Source organism: Rousettus aegyptiacus, unplaced genomic scaffold (assembly GCF_014176215.1).
Source record: "Rousettus aegyptiacus isolate mRouAeg1 unplaced genomic scaffold, mRouAeg1.p scaffold_m13_p_7, whole genome shotgun sequence".
Classification (NCBI taxonomy): Eukaryota; Metazoa; Chordata; class Mammalia; order Chiroptera; family Pteropodidae; genus Rousettus; species Rousettus aegyptiacus.
The window spans coordinates 40,158,288-40,178,655 of NW_023416310.1; the positions used below are offsets into that span (position 1 = coordinate 40,158,288).

General features: G+C 34.6%; 1 protein-coding gene across 11 annotated transcripts in view; it reads right to left on the reverse strand.

Annotated features, from left to right (window-relative positions):
* Positions 1-20,368, reverse strand: part of LOC107519877 (WD repeat containing planar cell polarity effector) — a 298,814-nt gene that overhangs the window by 109,926 nt on the left and 168,520 nt on the right. For all 11 annotated transcript variants that reach the window (XM_036225119.1, XM_036225120.1, XM_036225126.1 and 8 more), the window contains one exon: positions 6,805-6,868. In XM_036225119.1, the coding sequence (XP_036081012.1) occupies positions 6,805-6,868 (64 nt within the window). The remainder of the gene's footprint in view (positions 1-6,804; positions 6,869-20,368) is intronic.

Sequence of the window (20,368 nt, forward strand, 5' to 3'; positions counted from 1 at the left end):
AAACCCTATACAAGGACCAAATAGAACTTCTGGAAATGAAAACACTTAAAAGAGATGAAGAATGAAATAGCAAGCTTGGGAAATAGAGTGGACCAAATGGAGGAAAGAATCAGTGATATTGAAGACAGAAATCTAGAAATAAATTAGAAGGAAGAAGAGAATGACTGAAGAATGATACCATCAGGAAAGGAAACGTAAGAATAATGGGCATTCTCGAAGGGGAGGAAAAGAAGCAAAGATTAGAAAGCATTTTTAGAAAAAATAGCTGACGAGAATTTCCCAAATCTAAGGAATGAACTGGAACTTGGTTTTCAAGAAGTCAACAGAACACCCAGTTATCTCAACCTAAAGGCTTTCTCCAAGACACGCAGTATTAAAATTATCAAAAATCAATGACAAAAAAAGAATTCTCAGGGTAGCTAGGGAAAAGAACACTAACCTACAAAGGAGAACCTATTTGATTATAATCAGACTTCTCAGTACAAACCTTATAAGCCAGAAAGGACTGGAACCAAATCTTCAAACTATTAAATGAAAGGAAACACCAGCCAAGAATAATGTAACCAGCAAAGCTCTCCTTTAGATATGAAGAAGAAATAAAGGCCTTTCCAGACAAACAAAAATTGAGGGAATTCCCCACTATGAGGCCTGCATTACAGAAAATGCTGAATGGGGTCAGCCCACCTGAAATAAAATGACAGAAAAATACATGACTCTGAGAAAGATAACTAGCAGGCAGACAGAAGCAGCATAGTGCAACCCTTATTAAGAACAGGACATTATAAGCTTAAACAATAAGAAAATTGCTACTGTAAGTTAGAAATGAACATTTAGCATACATGGGACATTCTGAGACAGCAATAACAAAAAAGGAGAGGCATTAAAGATTCAAATTTGCAGAGAGGAATGGAGATAAGGCACATATATTAAAAAATGGACTACTATATCTATCTATATCTCTATATATCTATATATCTATATATATATATATATAAATATAACTTTTACATATTTTTTCTGGTAATCACATGCCAAATTGTCAGAACTCAGGTACATAACATAAAACAAGAAGGACCAGAGGGAAAATCCACAAACCCAATCAAAATAAAACAGAAACACAAGGACAAGGAAGCAATGGAAACACTGAGCTACCAGAAAGCAAAAGATAAAAGGGCTATAAGACCTCATATTTCAATAATCACTCTAAATGTAAATGGACTAAACTCACCAATAAAAAGGCCCCGAGTTGCAGATTGGATCAAAACACAAAACCCAACCATAGGCTGCCTCCAGGAGACACATCTCAGCTCCAAAGACAAATATAGACTCAAAGTGAAAGGGTGGAAAATGATATTTCAAGCAGATGACATTCAGAGAAGAGTGGGAATAGCAGTGCTAATATCAGCCCAAATAGACTTCAACATAAAAAAGGTAAAGAAAGATACTGAGGGACACTTCATAATGATAAAGGGAATCATACACCAAGAAGATATAACATTTATTAATATCTATGTTCCCAATCAGGGAGCCCCAAAATATATAAAGCAATTACTAACAGAACTAAAGGGAGAAACAGACCAAAATACTATTGTATTAGGAGACCTAAATATCCCACTTTTGGACATGGACAGATCATCCAAACAGAAAATCAATAAGGAAATAACATCCTTAAATGACACATTAGACCAACTGGACATAATTAACATGTACAGAGCTTTCTATCCCAAAACAGCTGCTAGTACATTCTTTTCTAGTGCATATGGAACATTCTCAAGGATTGACCACATACTGGGACAGAGATTGCCTCAACAAATATAAGAAGGTTTAAATCATAACAACCTTATTCTCTGATCATAATGCTTTGAAGCTGGAGATCAACTGTAAAAAAGAAAGTGGGAAGAGCCACAAATACATGGAGATTAAACAACATGCTACTGAAGAATGACTGGGTCAGAGAAGAAATAAAGAGATCAAGAGGTACATAGAAACAAATGAGAATGAAAGTACAACATATCAAAATTTTTGGGACATGGCAAAAGGGGTAATAAGAAGAAAGTTCATATCATTAACCCTATTTCAAAAAGTAAGAATGAGCCCAAATAACCTAAAATCAGCGAAAGGAAGGAAATAATCAAAATTAGAGCAGAATTAAATGATAATTGAGAAAAGACAATAGAAAAAATAAATGCAATAAAGAGCTGATTCTTTAAGAAGTTTAATTGAAAAACCTCAGAATAGACTCACTAAAGAAAAGAAAGAGAGGACACAAACAAAATCAGGGATGAAAGAGGAGAAATTACAACAGACACTATAGAAATACAAAGGATCACACAAGAATACTATGAAAAAGTATATAATACCAAATTTAATAACCTAGAAGAAATGGACCAGTACTTAGAAAAATACAACCTTCCTAGACTGAATCAAGAAGAACCGGAAAATATAAATAGACCAATCAGCAGTCTGGAAATTGAAACAATCATCAAAAACCTACCAAACAGTAAAAGTCCAAGACCAGATGGCTTCACCAGTGAATTCTACCAAACATTCGAAGATTTAATACCTATTCTCCTCACACTCTTCCAAAAAATTGAAGAGGAGGCAATGCTTCCCAACTCATTTTATGAGGCCAATATTACCCTGATACCAAAACCTGGTAAAGATAACACAAAAAAGAAAACTATAGATAAGATACTTGCTAACCAAATACAACAACATATTAAAAAGATTATGCACGATGATCAAGTGGGCTTCATCCCAGGAGTACAGGGACGGTTTAACATATGCAAGGCAATTAGTGTGATACATTACATGAACTAAAGTCTAAGAATCATATGACCATATCAGTAGATGTGGAAAAAGCCCTTGACAAGATATAGCATTGATTTATAATTAAAACACTTAATAAAATGGGTAAAGAAAGTATCCCAACATAATAAGGCCATATACAATAAACCGTCAGATAACATTATTCTTAATGTTGAAAAACTATAAACTTTCTAAGATGAGGAATGAGACAAAGATGTCCACGATCACTATTATTCAATATAATGTTGGAAGTCCTAGCAAGGGCAATCAGGCAAGGGAAAGAAATAAAGGGAATCCAAATAGGGAAAGAAGAAGTCCACTTTTCACTTTTTTCGGATGGCATGATCCTCTACATAGAAAACCCTAAAGACTCCATTAAAGCACTGTTAGAAATAGTAAACAAATACAGTAAAGTTTCAGGATACAAAACCAATGTTCAAAAATCCATTACATTCTTATACTTTAATGATAAATTTTCAGAAAATGAAAAAACAACCCCTTTTTAAATTGCAACAGAAAAAATAAAATACCTAGGAATAAACCAAATAAAACATGTGAAGTATCTATATAATGAAAACTATAAGACTCTATTAAAATAAATTGAAGATACAAAGAAACGAAAGATATTCTGCATTCTTGGATTGGAAGAAACGTCATAACTAATATGATCTTATTGCCTAAAGCATTATACAGATTTAATGCAATCCCCATCAAAATCCAAATGGCCTTTTTTAAAGAAACAGAACAAAAATATTCTGAGATTTGCATGGAAGCATAAAAGACCATGAATAGCCAAAGTAATCCTGAGTGTGTGTGTGATGGGAAACGACAAGGTTGGTAGCATGTATCACTCCGTGTGACTTCAAATTATACTAAAAAGCGGCAATAATCCAAATGGCATGGTATTGGCAGAAAAACAGACACATGGACCAGTGGAACAGAATCAAGAGTCCAGAAGGAAACGCCTGTATATCTGAGCAAATACTTTTTGACAAAGGAACCAAAAACATAAAGCAGAGAAATGAAAGCCTCTTCAATAAATGGTGCTAGGAAAATTGGAAAGCCACGTGCAAAAAAATGAAACTAGACTGTTATCTATCATCAAACACCAAACTTAACTGAAAATGGATCAAAGACCTAAATATAAGAACCAAACAATACATTGCATAGAAGAAAACATAGGCACTAAACTCATGGACCTTGAATTTAGAGAGGATTTTATGAATTGGACCTCAAAAACAGGGAAATAAAACCAAAAATGAATGAATGGAACTATATCAAACTAAAAAGCTTCTGCACAGTAAAAGAAACCATCAACAAGGTAAAGAGACAACCATCCGAATGGGAAAATATATTTGCAAGCAACACCTCTACTAAGGGCCTAATATTCAAAATATACAAAGAACTCATACAACTCAATAACAAAAAAACAAACGATCCAATTTAAAAATGGGCAGAAGACCTGAACAGTCGCTTCTCCCAAGAAAACATACAAAATGGCCAACAAACATCAAAGGTTGCTCACCTTCAATAACTATCAGGGAAATGCAAATCAAAACCACAATGAGATACCATATCACACCTGTTAGAATGGCTGTCTTCAGCAAGACAAATAAGTATTGGCCTCATACACTGCTGGTGGGACTACAAATCAGTACAACTACTATGGAAAACAGTATAGAGGTTTCTCAAACAACTAAGAATCAATCTAACATAAGATATGGTCCAACAATCCGTCTACTAGGTATTTACCCCCAAAACTTAAAAACATGTATGCAAAAAGATATATGCACACCAGTGTTCATAGCAGCATTATTCATGATGGCTAGGAAATGGAAGCAGCTGAATTACCCTACAATAGACGACTAAAGAAGAGGTGGTACATATATACAATGGAATGTTATTCAGTTATAAGAAGAAATGAAGTACTGTCATTTGCAGTAACGTGGATAATCTTGAGATAATCATGCTAAGAGAAATAAGCCAAAGTAGAAAACCACATGATATCATGGATATGTGGGATATAAATCTAAAAGCAACAAACAAACATGACAGAGACTCATGGGCACACAGGGAACTAATGGTTACCAGAGGGAAGTGGAGCAGGGGGAGGTATGTAGGGGTAAAGAGGGGTCAAATATTTGGTGACAGAAAGAAATTTAACTTTGGGTGGTGAACACAGTGCAATATACATATGACGTATTATTGAACTGTACATTTGAAACCTATTTGATTTTACTAAAGAATGGCACCCCAACTGTTTTAATTAAAAAAAATAAAGATAAAACTTGGGCTATAAATAAAGTCACACATGAAGAGTAAGGATATAACTTTCTGAATAATGATTGTTCACTTTTACAAATAAAAAGGAAAGTAAAACGCTATTTCCCTCCTTCCTTATTTTAGATTTTTACCTTTTACACATCACAATCCTTATGGGTTAGGGTTAAGGTTAACCTATCAGTAGAAAGGCTATTTGGATTAAAGAAATTTAAACTAACATGAAGACTTTATGTTGTTACTGGCTAAACTGAGACTAAATGCGGAAACAGGTATTTGGAAAAACAGTTTAGAAGATGGCTTTGATGATTATGTATTAATTAATAAACAAAGCAGTATAAATTGTAGAACAATGCTATAAGTTGATAAAGTCTGCCAGACACTATACATTTAAATATTCAATCTCTTTAAGTTCTTATTTTGGCTAGAAAAAGAATGGGACTATCAATATAAAAAAATAAAAATATGAAGAACTCTTTTTTGTTTTTTTTGTGTGTGTGTGTGTTTTTTTTTTAAAGAAAATCTACCGTTAATGGGGTGAGTAGTGGCAGAGGTGAGAAAGTAGAAATAAAGAGGGAAAGTCAATGGGGTCAGAAAATCTAAAACTTATAATTAAATTTCTGACACTGTGATATCTATATGCATAGATTATGGTGAAAATGAAAAAACCTTCCCTCAATATACTAATATGCCTGCTTGATTTGACATAACAAAATAAAGATGACATACAAATAACAGAAAGTTCATGCTTTTTCAATAATTAGAAAGATTTTTTTCACAATCAACAAAAGCACAATTGAATGAACAATAGTTAGAATTAAAATAACAAACTCGGTCCAAAGAGAAGTGACCTAATGTCATGAATCCATATTAATATCTAAAGCATCAAAGCTTAAGGTACAAAATGTCTTCATTGTATAGAAGATTTAGGTAAAAGCCTTCCAGAAGTTTTTGTTGTTTTCAGGAAGCTTTTGTTTTATTGTTTCTTTGACAACAATGAAATCTCTATGGAGCAGAATACACTGAGAAACCAGAAAAGGAACCCCACCTGTGTTCATGTGATCTTGCTGTGACATTGTGGTGAAAGACCTTATAAAATAAGAACCTGATACACAGCATCTGTAAGATGCTATAATATCTGTAAGGATCTGTAAGAAACTGGTCGGTTTTACTGTTCATAGTTAATAAGTGGGAGAACTAAAGTGTATGTGAATTTATAACCTCTTAGGTCCACTTTATACTGTGATTATTCTAAAATACAAGTGAGAACATTCATAATTTGTTACTTTACACTAAAACCAAAGGGACAAACTGAGCACATTCAAGATGTATGGGACATGTTTTACCCTATGTCCTGGCTTCTGTAGCTATACTTCTTTAGAAAATGGATTAGAAAGACATTTAAGCTTATTAGATAGAAAGGTGTCATCCCCTCACATCAAGGTACATGAGGAGAAAGTTTCAAGAATTATAAATTCTTAGAAAACATAAAAAATCCTTTGGATCTTGGCAAAGAAAATGTCAAGAAGTCAAAAGAGACTAGATGGCTATTGACCAGTTTCATGAAGGCAAAGCTGCAAACCCAAGATGGAATAATGCTTTCCCACCATGTGTCTAAGGCACGAATGACAGTAATCCTTTTTAATGGTCACAAAAGCTGACAACTTACTCAGCCTTAGAACTGAAGGCACAAAATCATCTCTGGGAATGACTCACCATAAACAGGTCACGAGCACCAATGTCAACAGCTAACAGAAATGCCTTTTCAAATCTCTGGTACCTATAAGGAAGAAAAGAAATGTTATGTTAGTTGTGAACAAAACTATATAAAAGGAGAGAGCTGATTGCTTAATGTATTTATGTTATTTTTTGTTATTCTTCCTCTGATGGGAAATATTTTCAAACAGTAGAGTCTTTACCTGCTGGGATCTTGTGTATGTGAAATGTTATTGCACTTAGGAGGAGCTGAGGCACAGAGCCTGTGGAAGCCTTCAGTGCAACTTTCAAGAATAAACATAACCCACAGTAGATGCTGTTGAATTGAGGGAAATGACAGCTTAGAAAATATGTTTCTCAGAATTTTTTACTTTATTGTGCCATTATAAGAGAAAAATATGGGAATATGGAAAATATAGCAGGATAAGAGTAATGAACAAGTTACATAATTATACGTTTATGTTTCTTAGTTAAAAGTTGAGAAGTCAAACATTGCATTAGTATAAAAGTCTCATTCGTAAGTTTTGGAAAAATACATTCTAGGCTGTTGTGAAATGACATAAGTGGTTTCTAAATATGTTTTTAAAAATATTTTTCTTTTTTCAATCATATTTCTCCGAAGTATAATTTTGGGACTTTTCCTTGTGAAAGTTTAATTGTAGGCTAAGAAAAAAAGAGAACTATAAATTAATTACCTTTATAGAAAGTTTAGGATCTTGAAAGAAAAGTATGTTATGAACATATACAATTGACCCTTGATCAATGTGGAAGTTGGCACAGTTGAAAATCCACATATAACTTTTGACTCCCAAAAACTTAATTATAGTTGGCCCTTGGTGTCTGTAGAGAGATTGGTTCTAGGACCTTTGACAGATATTAGAATCCATGGATGCCCATGTCCCTTATATAAAATGGTTTGGACAATGCATACTCAGCCCTCTGCATTTGGGGATTCCAAATGATGGATGGAAAATATTGTTTTCAATCCAAACCCTATAGATACAGAAGACTGACTGTATTTACTGAAAAAAATCTGCATATTAGTGGACCCCTGTGGCTCAAACCCATGTTGTTCAAGGGTAAACTGTACTTTGCACAGAGTTTGGAAGGAAAGGTTATCTTAGGTAACCTAGTAGGTAAATTAACAGGTTCTCTGTTTCTCTATTTTATATTGTGATGTAGGGTGTTACAAAATATAATGAGATTTCAAATAAAACATCAGAAGTACGGAATATTAATTATAATCTGTATATTGCAAATTTCCTTCCATCACCATATATTTGACCGCCTCTACCATTTTCTACCTCTCCCTTCCCCCTTTTCCCTCTGTTAACCACTAAACTGTTGTCTCTGTCTATTGGGTTTTTATTTGTTTATCTTGTTCATTTGTTGCTTTTAGTTTTATATTCTGCATATGAGTAAAATCATACAGTTCTCAACTTTTTTCTGACTTATTTCACTTTGCATGATAATCTCAAGATCCATCCATGTTGTTATAAATGGCAGTATTTTGTCTCTTCTTATGGCAGAATAATATTCCATTGCATATATATAGCTTCTCTTCTTTAATCATCTATCGAAGGACACTTCAGTTGTTTTCAAGTCTTGGCTACCATGAATAATGTTGCAGTGAACATTGGGATGCATACATCTTTATGGATAAATGTTATCAAATTTACCTTTTAGGTTTTTGTTGGAAACTAGACATTTTGAATATCATGTGATAATTACGGAAACCAGATTCCCCCACATACAACAAATACCCTGTACGGTTTTACTGTTAAGGGCAGTCATGCATTTGTTTAGTCACATATCCTACATTCCCTCTCAGGTGCAGTTATCTTGTGAGGCAGATATTTTTTTAAAAACCTTGACAGGTTTTTTTTTTTTTAATCTTAAAGCAACAAAAAATTCTCCCAGTCTTTTTGATTTGGTTCAGAGCTAAGGCACTCTTCATTGCTTAGCCAGGTTACCTAAATACAAGTCTGTCTTAGCCTTCCTTCTTGCGTGTGCAGACCCCAAAAGTCCTCTAGAGCAGTGGTTGCCCAACCTTTTGGCACCAGGGACCAGTGCTCCTATGAGAATATAATGCCTGATCATCTGAGGTGGAGCTGAGGTGGAGCAGCTGCAAATACAGATGAAGCTTTGCTTGCTCAACTGCTGCTTACCTCCTGCTGTGGGCCCAGTTCCTAACAGGCCATGGCACTGGTCTGTGGCCCGTGGGCTGAGGACCTCTGCTCTAGAGGTTTAAGCCCTGAGTTCTCTCAGATCTTTTCTGAGCATGTACCCAACTCCAGGCATACAGGTTGCACCCGATTCCCTGGCATATGAGGTAGACTTTAAAGGACCTTATTTCCCCAAATATCTTCTCAGCTTTCTCTTTACTAGGTTTTTGGTCTGTTTTCTGCTTCTTCCATTCTCTACCCCTTGCTTGAGACAGGTATGCATATTATATGTTTTTAAATGCTTTTGACATCTACAAATGCTTTTGCCAGAGATGCTGTTCCAATCTAAGGGACACAAAACAAAGCCAAGCCTCTGTTCTGGTCCCTCTGGAAACCATAAGACCACAAAATGCAAAACTACAGTTTTGAAAACAAGGCCTGTCATTGTCCTCTGTCATCAGTTAGCTAAATCAGAAATGCTAAGCACTGTCCCCATGGACACTGTCATACTGGGGAATGGAGGATGGTAAAAAGGTAAATAAAAATGCAACAATGCTTTCTTACCAAAATTTAGCAGTCTCTATCTTTATTAAACACTGATTGTTGTTTTAAAAGTTATATTGTACAGTTTTTAAAAAGTTAATTTTGTCAGTTTTGTTTGCTTAATGATTGCTTCAGTGGAAGTATTGATTCTTGAAGCTCTGTACTCTGTTTTTGTGATATCTTTCTCACTTCTATTTATAGAAGTCATATTTACTGGATAACAGAGGTCACTCTGCCCAGAGGATCCCCTGAAACCCTGCATACCCCAACTTGGGCCCCACCCATACCACATCCAGGTGTATCCTCCATGAGTCAGGAGCTCCTTGCTGAGACACTGGTGGAAGCAGCTGACCTTGGTTTCTGGTGTGGTCTTTTGAGGCAACCATAAGCACAGTATCTGTGGATTGCTTGCTGAATCTTAACAGGTGGCCCCAGAAGGACTGAGGCTTGGGCTAAATTTGGCATGCAGCTGAACCCCTCTCGGGACTCTGCCACCAAATACTTACTTCACATCCACACTAAGACTGGGAGGCTTAGGGGCTTTGCTTTAGTACTTAGAAACAGACAAGGAACGGCAGCCAAAATGGAAAGACAAAGAAGCGGAAATCATATGAGAGAACAGAACAGAGATCCAGATATAATGTAGTCAAGTAATCTAACAGATGCAGAGTTCAAAACACTGGTTATAAATATACTCAATGAACTTTTGGGAAGTGTAGAGAACTCCAACAAAGAGATAAAAAAAACATAAAAATGGAAATGGAAATTATAAAAGGAGAATACATTATCTGAAAAGTATATTAAAAAGAATAAACAAAGGAATAAACAAAGTGAATAAAGAAAAGGATCAAATGATTTATCTAAAGGACAGGAAAGCCAAGAACATGCAATTAGAACAGCAAGAGATAAGATGCCAAGACCATAAAAATAATTTAAGGAGAATATGGGACACTATTAAGGATCCAAATATCCATCTGATTGGCGTAATCGAAGAAAATCAAGATGTTTGAAAAGCTGTTTGAGGAAATAATGATGGAAAACTTCCCTAACCTGGTGAAGGAAATGGACATAAAACCCCAGGAAGCTCAGAGAAGTCCAAAAATCAGGGATCCAAAGAGGCCCACACCAAGACATGTCATAATTAAAATGTCAAAGGTTAAATACAAAGAAAGAATATTAAAAGCAAGAGGAAAACAAATAATTACATATAAGGGAACACCCATACGACTAGCAGCTGATTTCTCGAAAGAAACTATGCAGGACAGAAGGGCTTGGCACAAAAGATTCGACATGATGAAGACCCAGGATATACAACCAAAAATATTTTATCCAGCAAAGCTATCATTTAGAGTTGAAGGACAGATAAAGAGCTTCCCAGACAAAAATCAACTAAAGGAATCTATCACCACCAAGCCAGAATGACAGGAAATGTTGGAGGGACTTCTTTAGGAAGAAGAAACACGTATCAAAAACAAGAATAAAGAATGCTAACAACTACATTCCTATCAATAAGTACTTTAAGTGGAAAAGAATTAAGTGCTCCAACCAAAAGATAGAATGGCTGGAAGAATAAGAAAAACAAGACCCCTACATATGAAAAGGACAGGGATGGAAAAAGATATTGCTTTGATGAACATAGAAGGTATTTAAGTCAGACAGACAAAGATAAACACTATATAATTTCACTTATATGCAGAATCTAAGGAATAAAAAGAACAAACTAATCAAAAACAGACTCACAAATATAGCAGAGAATTTAGTGATGGACAGAGGGTAGGGAGGTCTGGGAAGCTGAGAGAATGGGGTGAAGGGTTAAAGAAGTACAAATTAGTAGCTGATGGATGGTTATGAGGATAGGGAATGCACAGCATAGGGAATGCAATTAGCATTAAGACATTGGCTAGGTGGAGGGTCAAAGGAGGGAGGGAGCAATTGGGATCATTTTACTAACTATATAGATGTCTAACCAATGTACTGTGTATTTGAAACTAATTAAAACTTTAAAAAGAAAAAAAATTAAAAAATAAAAACTGTTCTTTCTAAACAGAACTTGCCTCTAATCCTTATGTAACAAAAATATATATGATGATCGGTATTTAATAATTTATTTTTGTGTGGTAAATTTCAAAGCGTGAATAACACAAAGCAGAACATCACATTCTGCACAAAAGTACTGAATTTCTCTCTTTATCTTCTTGCCATCCTTGTCATCGTGTGAGCAGCAAACTTTGTAGCAACCAGTTGGATTCTGTTTCACTGATGTTGGTGGTATGCTCTTGGGGAAATGTCTTCCAGACAGGTGAAGAAGTGTGACATCATCAGAGCACAGACAATCTAGAAGACGCTGTTAGACTGGCTTGTGATGCTTTTCCAATATTAAATGTCAGTCTGAAGTTTACATGGCTGATCCTGTGCTCAGGATTGTCCATCGTGAACAGGATTTAGAACTTCAGCACTGTAATGTTCAGAAGGTAGCAAAAAAATTTCTTATTCTAAAACTTGTGCCTTTTGTGCTCAGTTGGATAAGAAGTGAGCATCTTATCACCCAAGTCCACTGCTCCCATATTCTCGATATTATCCACAATGACATATGCCTTCTTAGTTTTCTTTCCATTTCTGTTGTGTACTTCGACCACAGCATCATTGAGGAATGCTGAGAACACTGTCACCTCCTTCTTGTCACACCATTTCAGTGCCATAATTTCATCACAGAATCTGGCTACAGTCGTCCCCGTTGCAACCCTCTTTTTTTTTTCAGATCCTTTGGCAACTGTTTTCTGTTCAAAAGAGCTGTCTGAACTGCATCATTCGTGTTTTGATATAATACTCTGAAAAACATGGGAGATGTATGGCAAACTTTGGGGGTAAGCTTAAGACTGTAATCCGTGAGTTATCTTGGGGTAAACGGTCTAGCTGCAAGTGCCACCAGCGGGTGTTCTCAGGGCAAATGGGAAACTGGTTAAGAGACCGCTGAGAAAACATCGAGCATAACAACATTTGCATCATAGGGGTACCAGGAGGAGAAGCGAGAGAACAAGGGATTGAGAAATTAATTGAAGAAATAATGACTGAAAATTTCCCTAACTTGGAGAAGGAAATAGACATACAGGTCTAGGAAGCACAGAGAGCCCCAAACAAGTGGAAACCAAAGAGGTCCACATCAAGAAACTTTAATTAAAATGCCAAAAGTTAAAGGCAAACAGAGTATCTTGAGAACAACTTAAGACAGTTACCTATACGGCAATTCACATGAGAATGTCAGAAGATTTCTCAACAGGAACTTTGCAGGCCCGAAGGGATTGCCATGAAATATTCAGAGTGATGAAAAGCAAGATCTACAACCAAGACTACTCTACTTAGCAAGGCTATCAATTAAAATTGAAGGTGAGATAAAGAGCTTCCCTGAAAGCAAAAAGTTAAAGCAATTCACCACTGAGCAAGTATTATAAGAAATGATAAAGGGACTCCTTTAAGAAGAATAAGGAATTGGTGGTGGTGGTGGGGTGGGGGGAACGTAAGTATGAATAATAAAATAGCAATAACTATGTACCTATCAGTAATCACTTTTAATGTAAATGGATTAAATGCTCCAATCAAAAGACACAGGGTAGATGAATGGATAAAAAATAAGACCCATACATATGCTGTCTACAGGAGACCCACTTCAGATCAAAAGACACACACATACTGAAAGTAAAGGGATGGAAAAAGATATTTCATGCAAATAGAAATGAAAAAAAAAAAGCTGTGGTAGCAATACTTAGACAAAATAGACTTTAAAACAAAGGCTATAATAAGACAAAAAAAAAATTACAATAATGATAATGGGATCAGTCCGAAGAGAGTATATAACCCTAATAAACATTTATGTACCCAATATAAGAGCACCTAAATAATAAAGCAAATATTGACTGACATAAAGGGAGAGATCAAAAGTAATACAGTCATAGTAGGGGACTTTAACATCCCACTGACACCAATTGATAGATCTTCCAGATAGAAAATCAACAAGGAAACAGTGGCTTTAAATGACATATTAGGTCAGATGGGCTTACTTGATATTTTTAGAGCATTTAACCCCAAAGCTGCAGAATATACATTCTTCTCAAGTGCACATGGAACATTTTTCAAGAAAGACCACATTTTAGGCCATGAACAAGTCTCAATAAATTTAAGAAGATTGAAATCATTATCAAGTATCTTTGACCACAATGCTAAGAAATTAGAAATCAATCACAAGAAAAAAAAAGTGAAAAACATATATACCTGGAGGCTAAAAACACACTACTGAACAATAAATGGGTTAACAGTGAGATTAAGAAAGAAATCTAAAGACCTTAAGATAAATGAAAACAGAATAACCCAAAATGTATGAGGCACAGTAAAAGCAGTCCTAAGAGGGAAATTCATAGCAGCAAAGCCTACCTCAAGAAACAAAAATCTTAAACAATCTAACCTAAAGGAACTAGAAAAATAACAGCAAACACAGCCCTAAGGGAGCAGAAGGGAGGAAATAATAAACATCGGAATGGAAATAAATGAAATAGAGTCTAAAAAAATACAAAAGATTAATAAAACCAAGAGCTATTTCTTTGAACAGGTACATAAAATTGATAAACCTTTTACCACCCCCATATAAAAAAGTCAGAAATGACAGGGGAGAAGTGACAACAGACTCCACAGAAATACAAAGGACTATTTTTTTTTAAATACTATGAATAATTATATGTGAACAAAATGGATAATTTGGAAGAAACAGATACATTTCTAGAAACATACAATCTTCCAAGACTGAGTCAAGAAGAAACAGAAAATCTAAATCGACCAATTACTGCTAATGAAAATGAATCAGTAATTTAAAAATACCCCAAAAATAAAAGTCCTGGACCAGATGGCTTCACAGGTGAATTTTACCAAACATTCAAAGAAAAATTAACACCTGTTCTTCTCAAACTATTCCAAAAAAATTCAAGAGCGAAGGCAGCCACACTTATTTTATGAGGCCATCATTACCCTGATTCCAAAACCAAAGATATTACAAAAAAAGAAAATTATAGGCCAATCTCCATGATGAATATAGATAGAAAAATCTTCAACAAAATATTAGCAAACCTAATTCACCAAGATATTAAGATCATTCACCATGATCAAGTTGGATTTATTCCTGGGATGCAAGGTTGGTTTAATATTTGCAAATCAATTACTATGATGCAGCATATTCACAAATTGAAAGATAAAAAACATACAATCACCTCAGTAGATGAAGAAAAGGTATTGGAAAAAATCCAGTATTCATTTATGATAAAAACTCTCAGCAAAGTGGGAATAGAGAAAATATACTTCAACATACTAAAAGCCATATATGCAAACTTACAGCTAATATCATACTCATTTGGGGAAAAGCGAGTAGCATTTTCCTTAAGATCAGGAACAAGACAAAGATGCCCACTTTCGCCATTTTTATTCAACAGTTTTGGAAGATCTAGCCACAGAAAACAGACAAGAAATAAAAGGCATACAAATTAGGAAGAAGTAAAACTCATTATTTGCAGATGACATGATACTATAAACAAAGAGTGCACAAAAAAAAAAATGACAGAACTGACGAATTGAGTAAAGTAGCAGGATGCAAAATTAAGATTCAGAAATCGGTTGTATTTTTACATACCAATAATGAACTATCTGAAAGAGAAATTAAGAAAATAATCCCATTTACAATTGCATCAAAAACAATAAAATACCTATGACTCAAATTACCCAAGGAGGTAAAAGACCTGTTCTTGGAAAATTATGTCATTGAAGAAATGGAAGCATATACTGTGCTCATGGATAGGAAGAATTAAAATGTTTAAAATGTCAGTATTACCCAAAACAAACTATAGATTCAATGCAATTCCTATCAAATTACCAATTTCATGTGTCATAGAACAGCCTAAAATTTATGTGGGACCATAAAAGACCCCAAAGAGCCATGGCAATCTTGAGAAAAAAGAACAAAGTAGGAAGTGTCACATTACCTGATATCAAACTCTATTTCAAGGCTATAGTAATCAAAACATCATGTAACTAGCAAAAAAACAGACACACATCAATGAAATGGAATAGAGATTCCAGACATAAACCAATGCCTATGTGGTCATTTAATCTATAATAAAGGAAGCAAGAATATCTACAATGGAGGTAAAGAGAGTCTATTCAATATATAGGTGTTGGGAAACTGGAAGGTACATGAAAAAACAATGAAACTGGACCAACTTCTTACACCATATACAAGAATAAATTCAAAATGGATTAAAGACTGAAATGTAAGACCTGAACCCGTAAAATTCCTAGAAGAAAACATACTGCTACTAATAATTTCTTTTCTGATATACCTTCTTGGGCAAGAGGAAAAGGAAAAATAAACAAACGGGACTACATCAAACTAATAAGGTTTTGCACAGCAAAGGAAACCATTAACAAAACGAAAAGATGACCTACTTAGTGGGAGAAGATATTTGCCTATGATACATCTGACAAGGGGTTAATATCCCAAATTTATTTTAAAAACTCATACAATTCAATACCAAAACAAAACAACAACAACAAAAAACAATCCAATAGAGGTTAATATCCAAAATATAAAAAGAATTCATAGAACTCAACAACATAAACCATCCACTTAAAAAACAAAGGCAGAATATATGAATAGATATTTCTCCAAAGAGGAAATACAGATGGCCACTAGTCTTATGAAAAGATGCTCAAGGCACTAATCATTAGAGAAATGAGATACCACCTCACACCTGTCAGAATAGCTATCACCAATAAATGAAAGAACAACAAGTGTTGGGGAAGATGTGGAAAAAAGAGAACCCTCATACACTGTTGGTGGGATTGCAAATTGGTACAGCCACTATGGAAAACAGTCTGGAGGTTTCTCAAAAAATTAAAAATGGGTATACCTTTTGACCCAGCAATTGCACTTATGGGTATTTATCCAAAGAAAATCAAAACAATAATTCATAAAGACCTATGTACCCCTAGGTTGATGGCAGCATAATTTACAATAGCCAAGATATGGAAGCAACCTAAATGCCTGTCAACAGACTACTGGATAAAGAAGTTATAGTTCATATATACAATGGAATATTACTTAGCCATTAAAAAAATGAAATCCTACCATTTGTAAAACATGGATGGACCTAGAAGTTATTATGCTGTGTGAAATAAGTCAGACAGAGAAAGATAAATACCATTTAATTTCACTTACATTCGGAATCTAAGGAACATAACAAACTAATCAAAAACGGAGTCACAAATGTAGAGGACAGTCTGGTGATGGCCAGAGCAGAGGAGGGTTGGAGGGCTAGGAGAGAGGCGTGAAGGGTTAAAGAAATACAAATTAGTAGTTGATAAATGGTCATGGGGATGGGGAGCACTGCATAGGGGATAAAGTCAGCATTAATGTAATGGCTATGTGGAGAGCCAGAGGAGAGACAGAACAATCAGGGGGATCATTTCATAAACTAAATGAATGTCTAACTAATGTACTATATATTTGAAACTAATAAAAAAAATGGGGAGAGGATCTGAATAGGCATTTCTCCAACATCACTGGCCATCAAGAAAATGCAAATAAAAACCACGATGAAATAACACTATTCATCTATTACAACAGCTAAAATAAAAAAAATAATGACAATGCTGGCAAGGATGAAGAGAAGCTGGATCTTTCATACATAGCTGATGGGAATGCAAAATGACACAGCCACTATAAAAATAGTATGGCAGCTTTCTATAGAAATAAACTCACATCACTTAGTATATTACTTAGCAAGCGCACTCTTGGGTATTTATCACAGGGAAGTGAAAACTCATATCTACACAAAAATCTGTGCACAAATGTTCATAGAAACTTTATTTGTAATAGCTTTAACCTGGAGACAACCAAAATCCCACTTGATAGGTAAGTTTCATGATTTTTAAAAATTATAATTTATAGAATAAGGATGGAAGTGTTATAGATATATAAAATAGTATCCATTAAAACATTTCTAAGAAACTTTTTTTCCCCAGACAATACAAAACAAATCAAATACTAGCTTCGCATTAGACTAAAGGCCAAATAATAAAAGTCTGTGTCTTGGTTTAACTGTATGATTACAAACTGGTTATTCAGAGAAATTTAAGCACTTATGGCTAGAATCTTAATTGTCAGCCCAGGTATAAGCAGAGATAAACACTTTTACTGTTAGGGATTGTATGTTTTTGTACCTTTCATTTACATCAAAATAAATGGTTTTAAAACATACAGTTTTAACAGGGGTTTCCCTTAGATGTCTTTATCCAGTAAGTAACCTCTATTATTCTCTCCTCTCAAGGAAAACCTTTGTTTTACTAACCTCTTTACTTAGCTTCTTCTCAAAAGTTTGTGTTTATCTTTGAACACAGGCATGGTAAAGCATTCTTGGCAAAGTGCTTCGGGCTAAAAACAAATGTTAATTAAAAATGCTGATAACACCCCAGGCACCTGTTGTTTCACACTTCTTTTGCTCAAGCCCCTGGTTTGCCAAATCCCATCCTTTATTTTAATAATTTTCCAAAGCCTCTCTTTTTTATTCCACCCATAGGTTGTTCACTGTAGTGATCATTTAAACTTAACAGGAAAGCCATGTTTTACTGAGCAAACCTATCAAGGTGATTACACACAGTCAGCTCAGGGAACCCATTGTCACAACTCTGATTAAGAATGAACTACATTCTAATGATAAATGTCAAATTGCCCGGATATGATAGTATGAAAATTTTAACTACAGGAACAAGAACTTAGTAAATCAGTTAAATGTATGTCCCTCTACCATCTCTCCTGCAGATCTTAGTAGAGTGTGCTCATGGCAGGACAGGATGAAGAAAAGGAAGGGAATGTATCTAGCACTGAAAAACACCAGGTCAGAATTCATAGTGACTTTAATCACCTACACATGTAGCCAGAAAAGATTAAGGTTCTTGACGAGAAACTAGAGATAACTGTAAAGGAAATAAACTATATAAAAGTGATATGATGGGGAAAGACTAGATGAGAATATGTCAGAAAGATTCAGACAGTGGATCATATAAAGGAATCAAGACTAAATAGCTAGAGAGGTAATATATGTATAAATTGGAATATCCAGAAACTGATTACTGACCATTGACCCTAAATTATACTAAGCATGTGGTTACAGCCTCAGCAGGTACAACAAAATAGAGCTTTGAGTTGTATTCTGCACTCCTGGCATAGTGGGTGGCACTATAAATAAATATTTGTTGAGTGAATGGTTTTAAAAAATACTAAATAAAAAATTGGAGCAGATTCTGCAGAGAGCAAAAATAAAGAAGTGGTTTGAAACTAAAGCTGCCTGAGTCTAGTTCACACTACATGATGTGTAGGGTAGAAAACTGTTTTTGCTCAGTTTTATATTGATAGTAGATGACCTGCCCAAGGACCAGCCTAATCTTTCATTCTTCTATAGACAGAAGTGAGGGAAATGAAGAGAGTAGCAGTGAGGACAAGACCGACAAAGATTAGTGCTGTACTTCTCAAAGAGAGAGGGGATGAGATAGCAAAGCTCCAAGATTCATGACATCTCAAGGGATGGCAATTTAACTTGAAAATTTGGAGAAGAGGAAGAAGGTTTAGAATTTTTCCTTTTATTGAGGTATTGTTACATGCATATCCTGGAAAAGTCAGTGGAATCCCATTTGTGTGTGTGGGGGGAAAAGGAGAGAAAGAGAAAAGAGGATGCCTAAAAATAGAAAGTAAAACACTGTTCTACTCAAAGAGTGACCAGAAAATGTGTTATTCTTACCTGGGTAATCAGTGATGTTTTTGTTAATATCACAGTCCAAAGAGGACCCGCTACTGCCAAGGGAATAAATTATGCTAATGACTCTGGTCTACTTCGATCTGCTTGTCCATTTAAGTCTAGGATAGAGCTTGGATGTATGAAATCTCTGAAATGTTCATACAGATTTGAAAAATGATCTGGTTCCTTCAGAGATGAGGGTTTTTTAAAAAATTATTATTATTTGTATTTTTACTTTAGATTAACATAAATATTTTACTTCCACAACTTAAATCAATCTTCTTAACAATTGTGCTTGATTGCATGTTTTCTTTATGAACTAAGCTTATTCTTATGGCATACTTCATGCTTCAGATTTCTATAATATAAAAATCCATAAAACTATGATTGGGGTAAAATTTTAATACTATTTTTCATATATGGTCAAAAACTTTAAAAATTAGAAATTAAAAATATATAAAGTAAAAGAAAAACATCATTACCATCATTTACATCTAGATACACTTTCACTTAAATGTTTTTTAATATGGACAAAATAATCACTCTTGCTTTTATAAAATTGATGTGTTCATAAAAAAAGAATTCAAACAGTACAGAAAGCACAAAAATGGAAGTATAAGTCACTCCCATATTGCGATACCCAGACATTGCCATTGTTCACATTAGGCACACATTATCCCAGACCTCTTTGTATAGGCATATAACAAACAGATGGAGGAATATCAAGGAATTATTTTATGTAAATGGTCTTATGTTATACATCCTATTTTTAAAGCATTAAACTTCATTTTAATTTAGAGAAAAAAATAAAATCAAAGCTTTATTGAAATTATTAACCTTCAAATATTTGTTTCTTAACCACCAATATTTCCTAAAAGATCGCTGTAAGGTTAAGAGATAATGAAAAATATTGGTTTTTTTAAACAATTTATATTACTTTTAAATAGAATTCACTGACTACCTGTTTTGAAAGATGACCTGATGTTTTCTCTATCTCTGCTTCCTGCAACTTCTAATTTTTATTACATA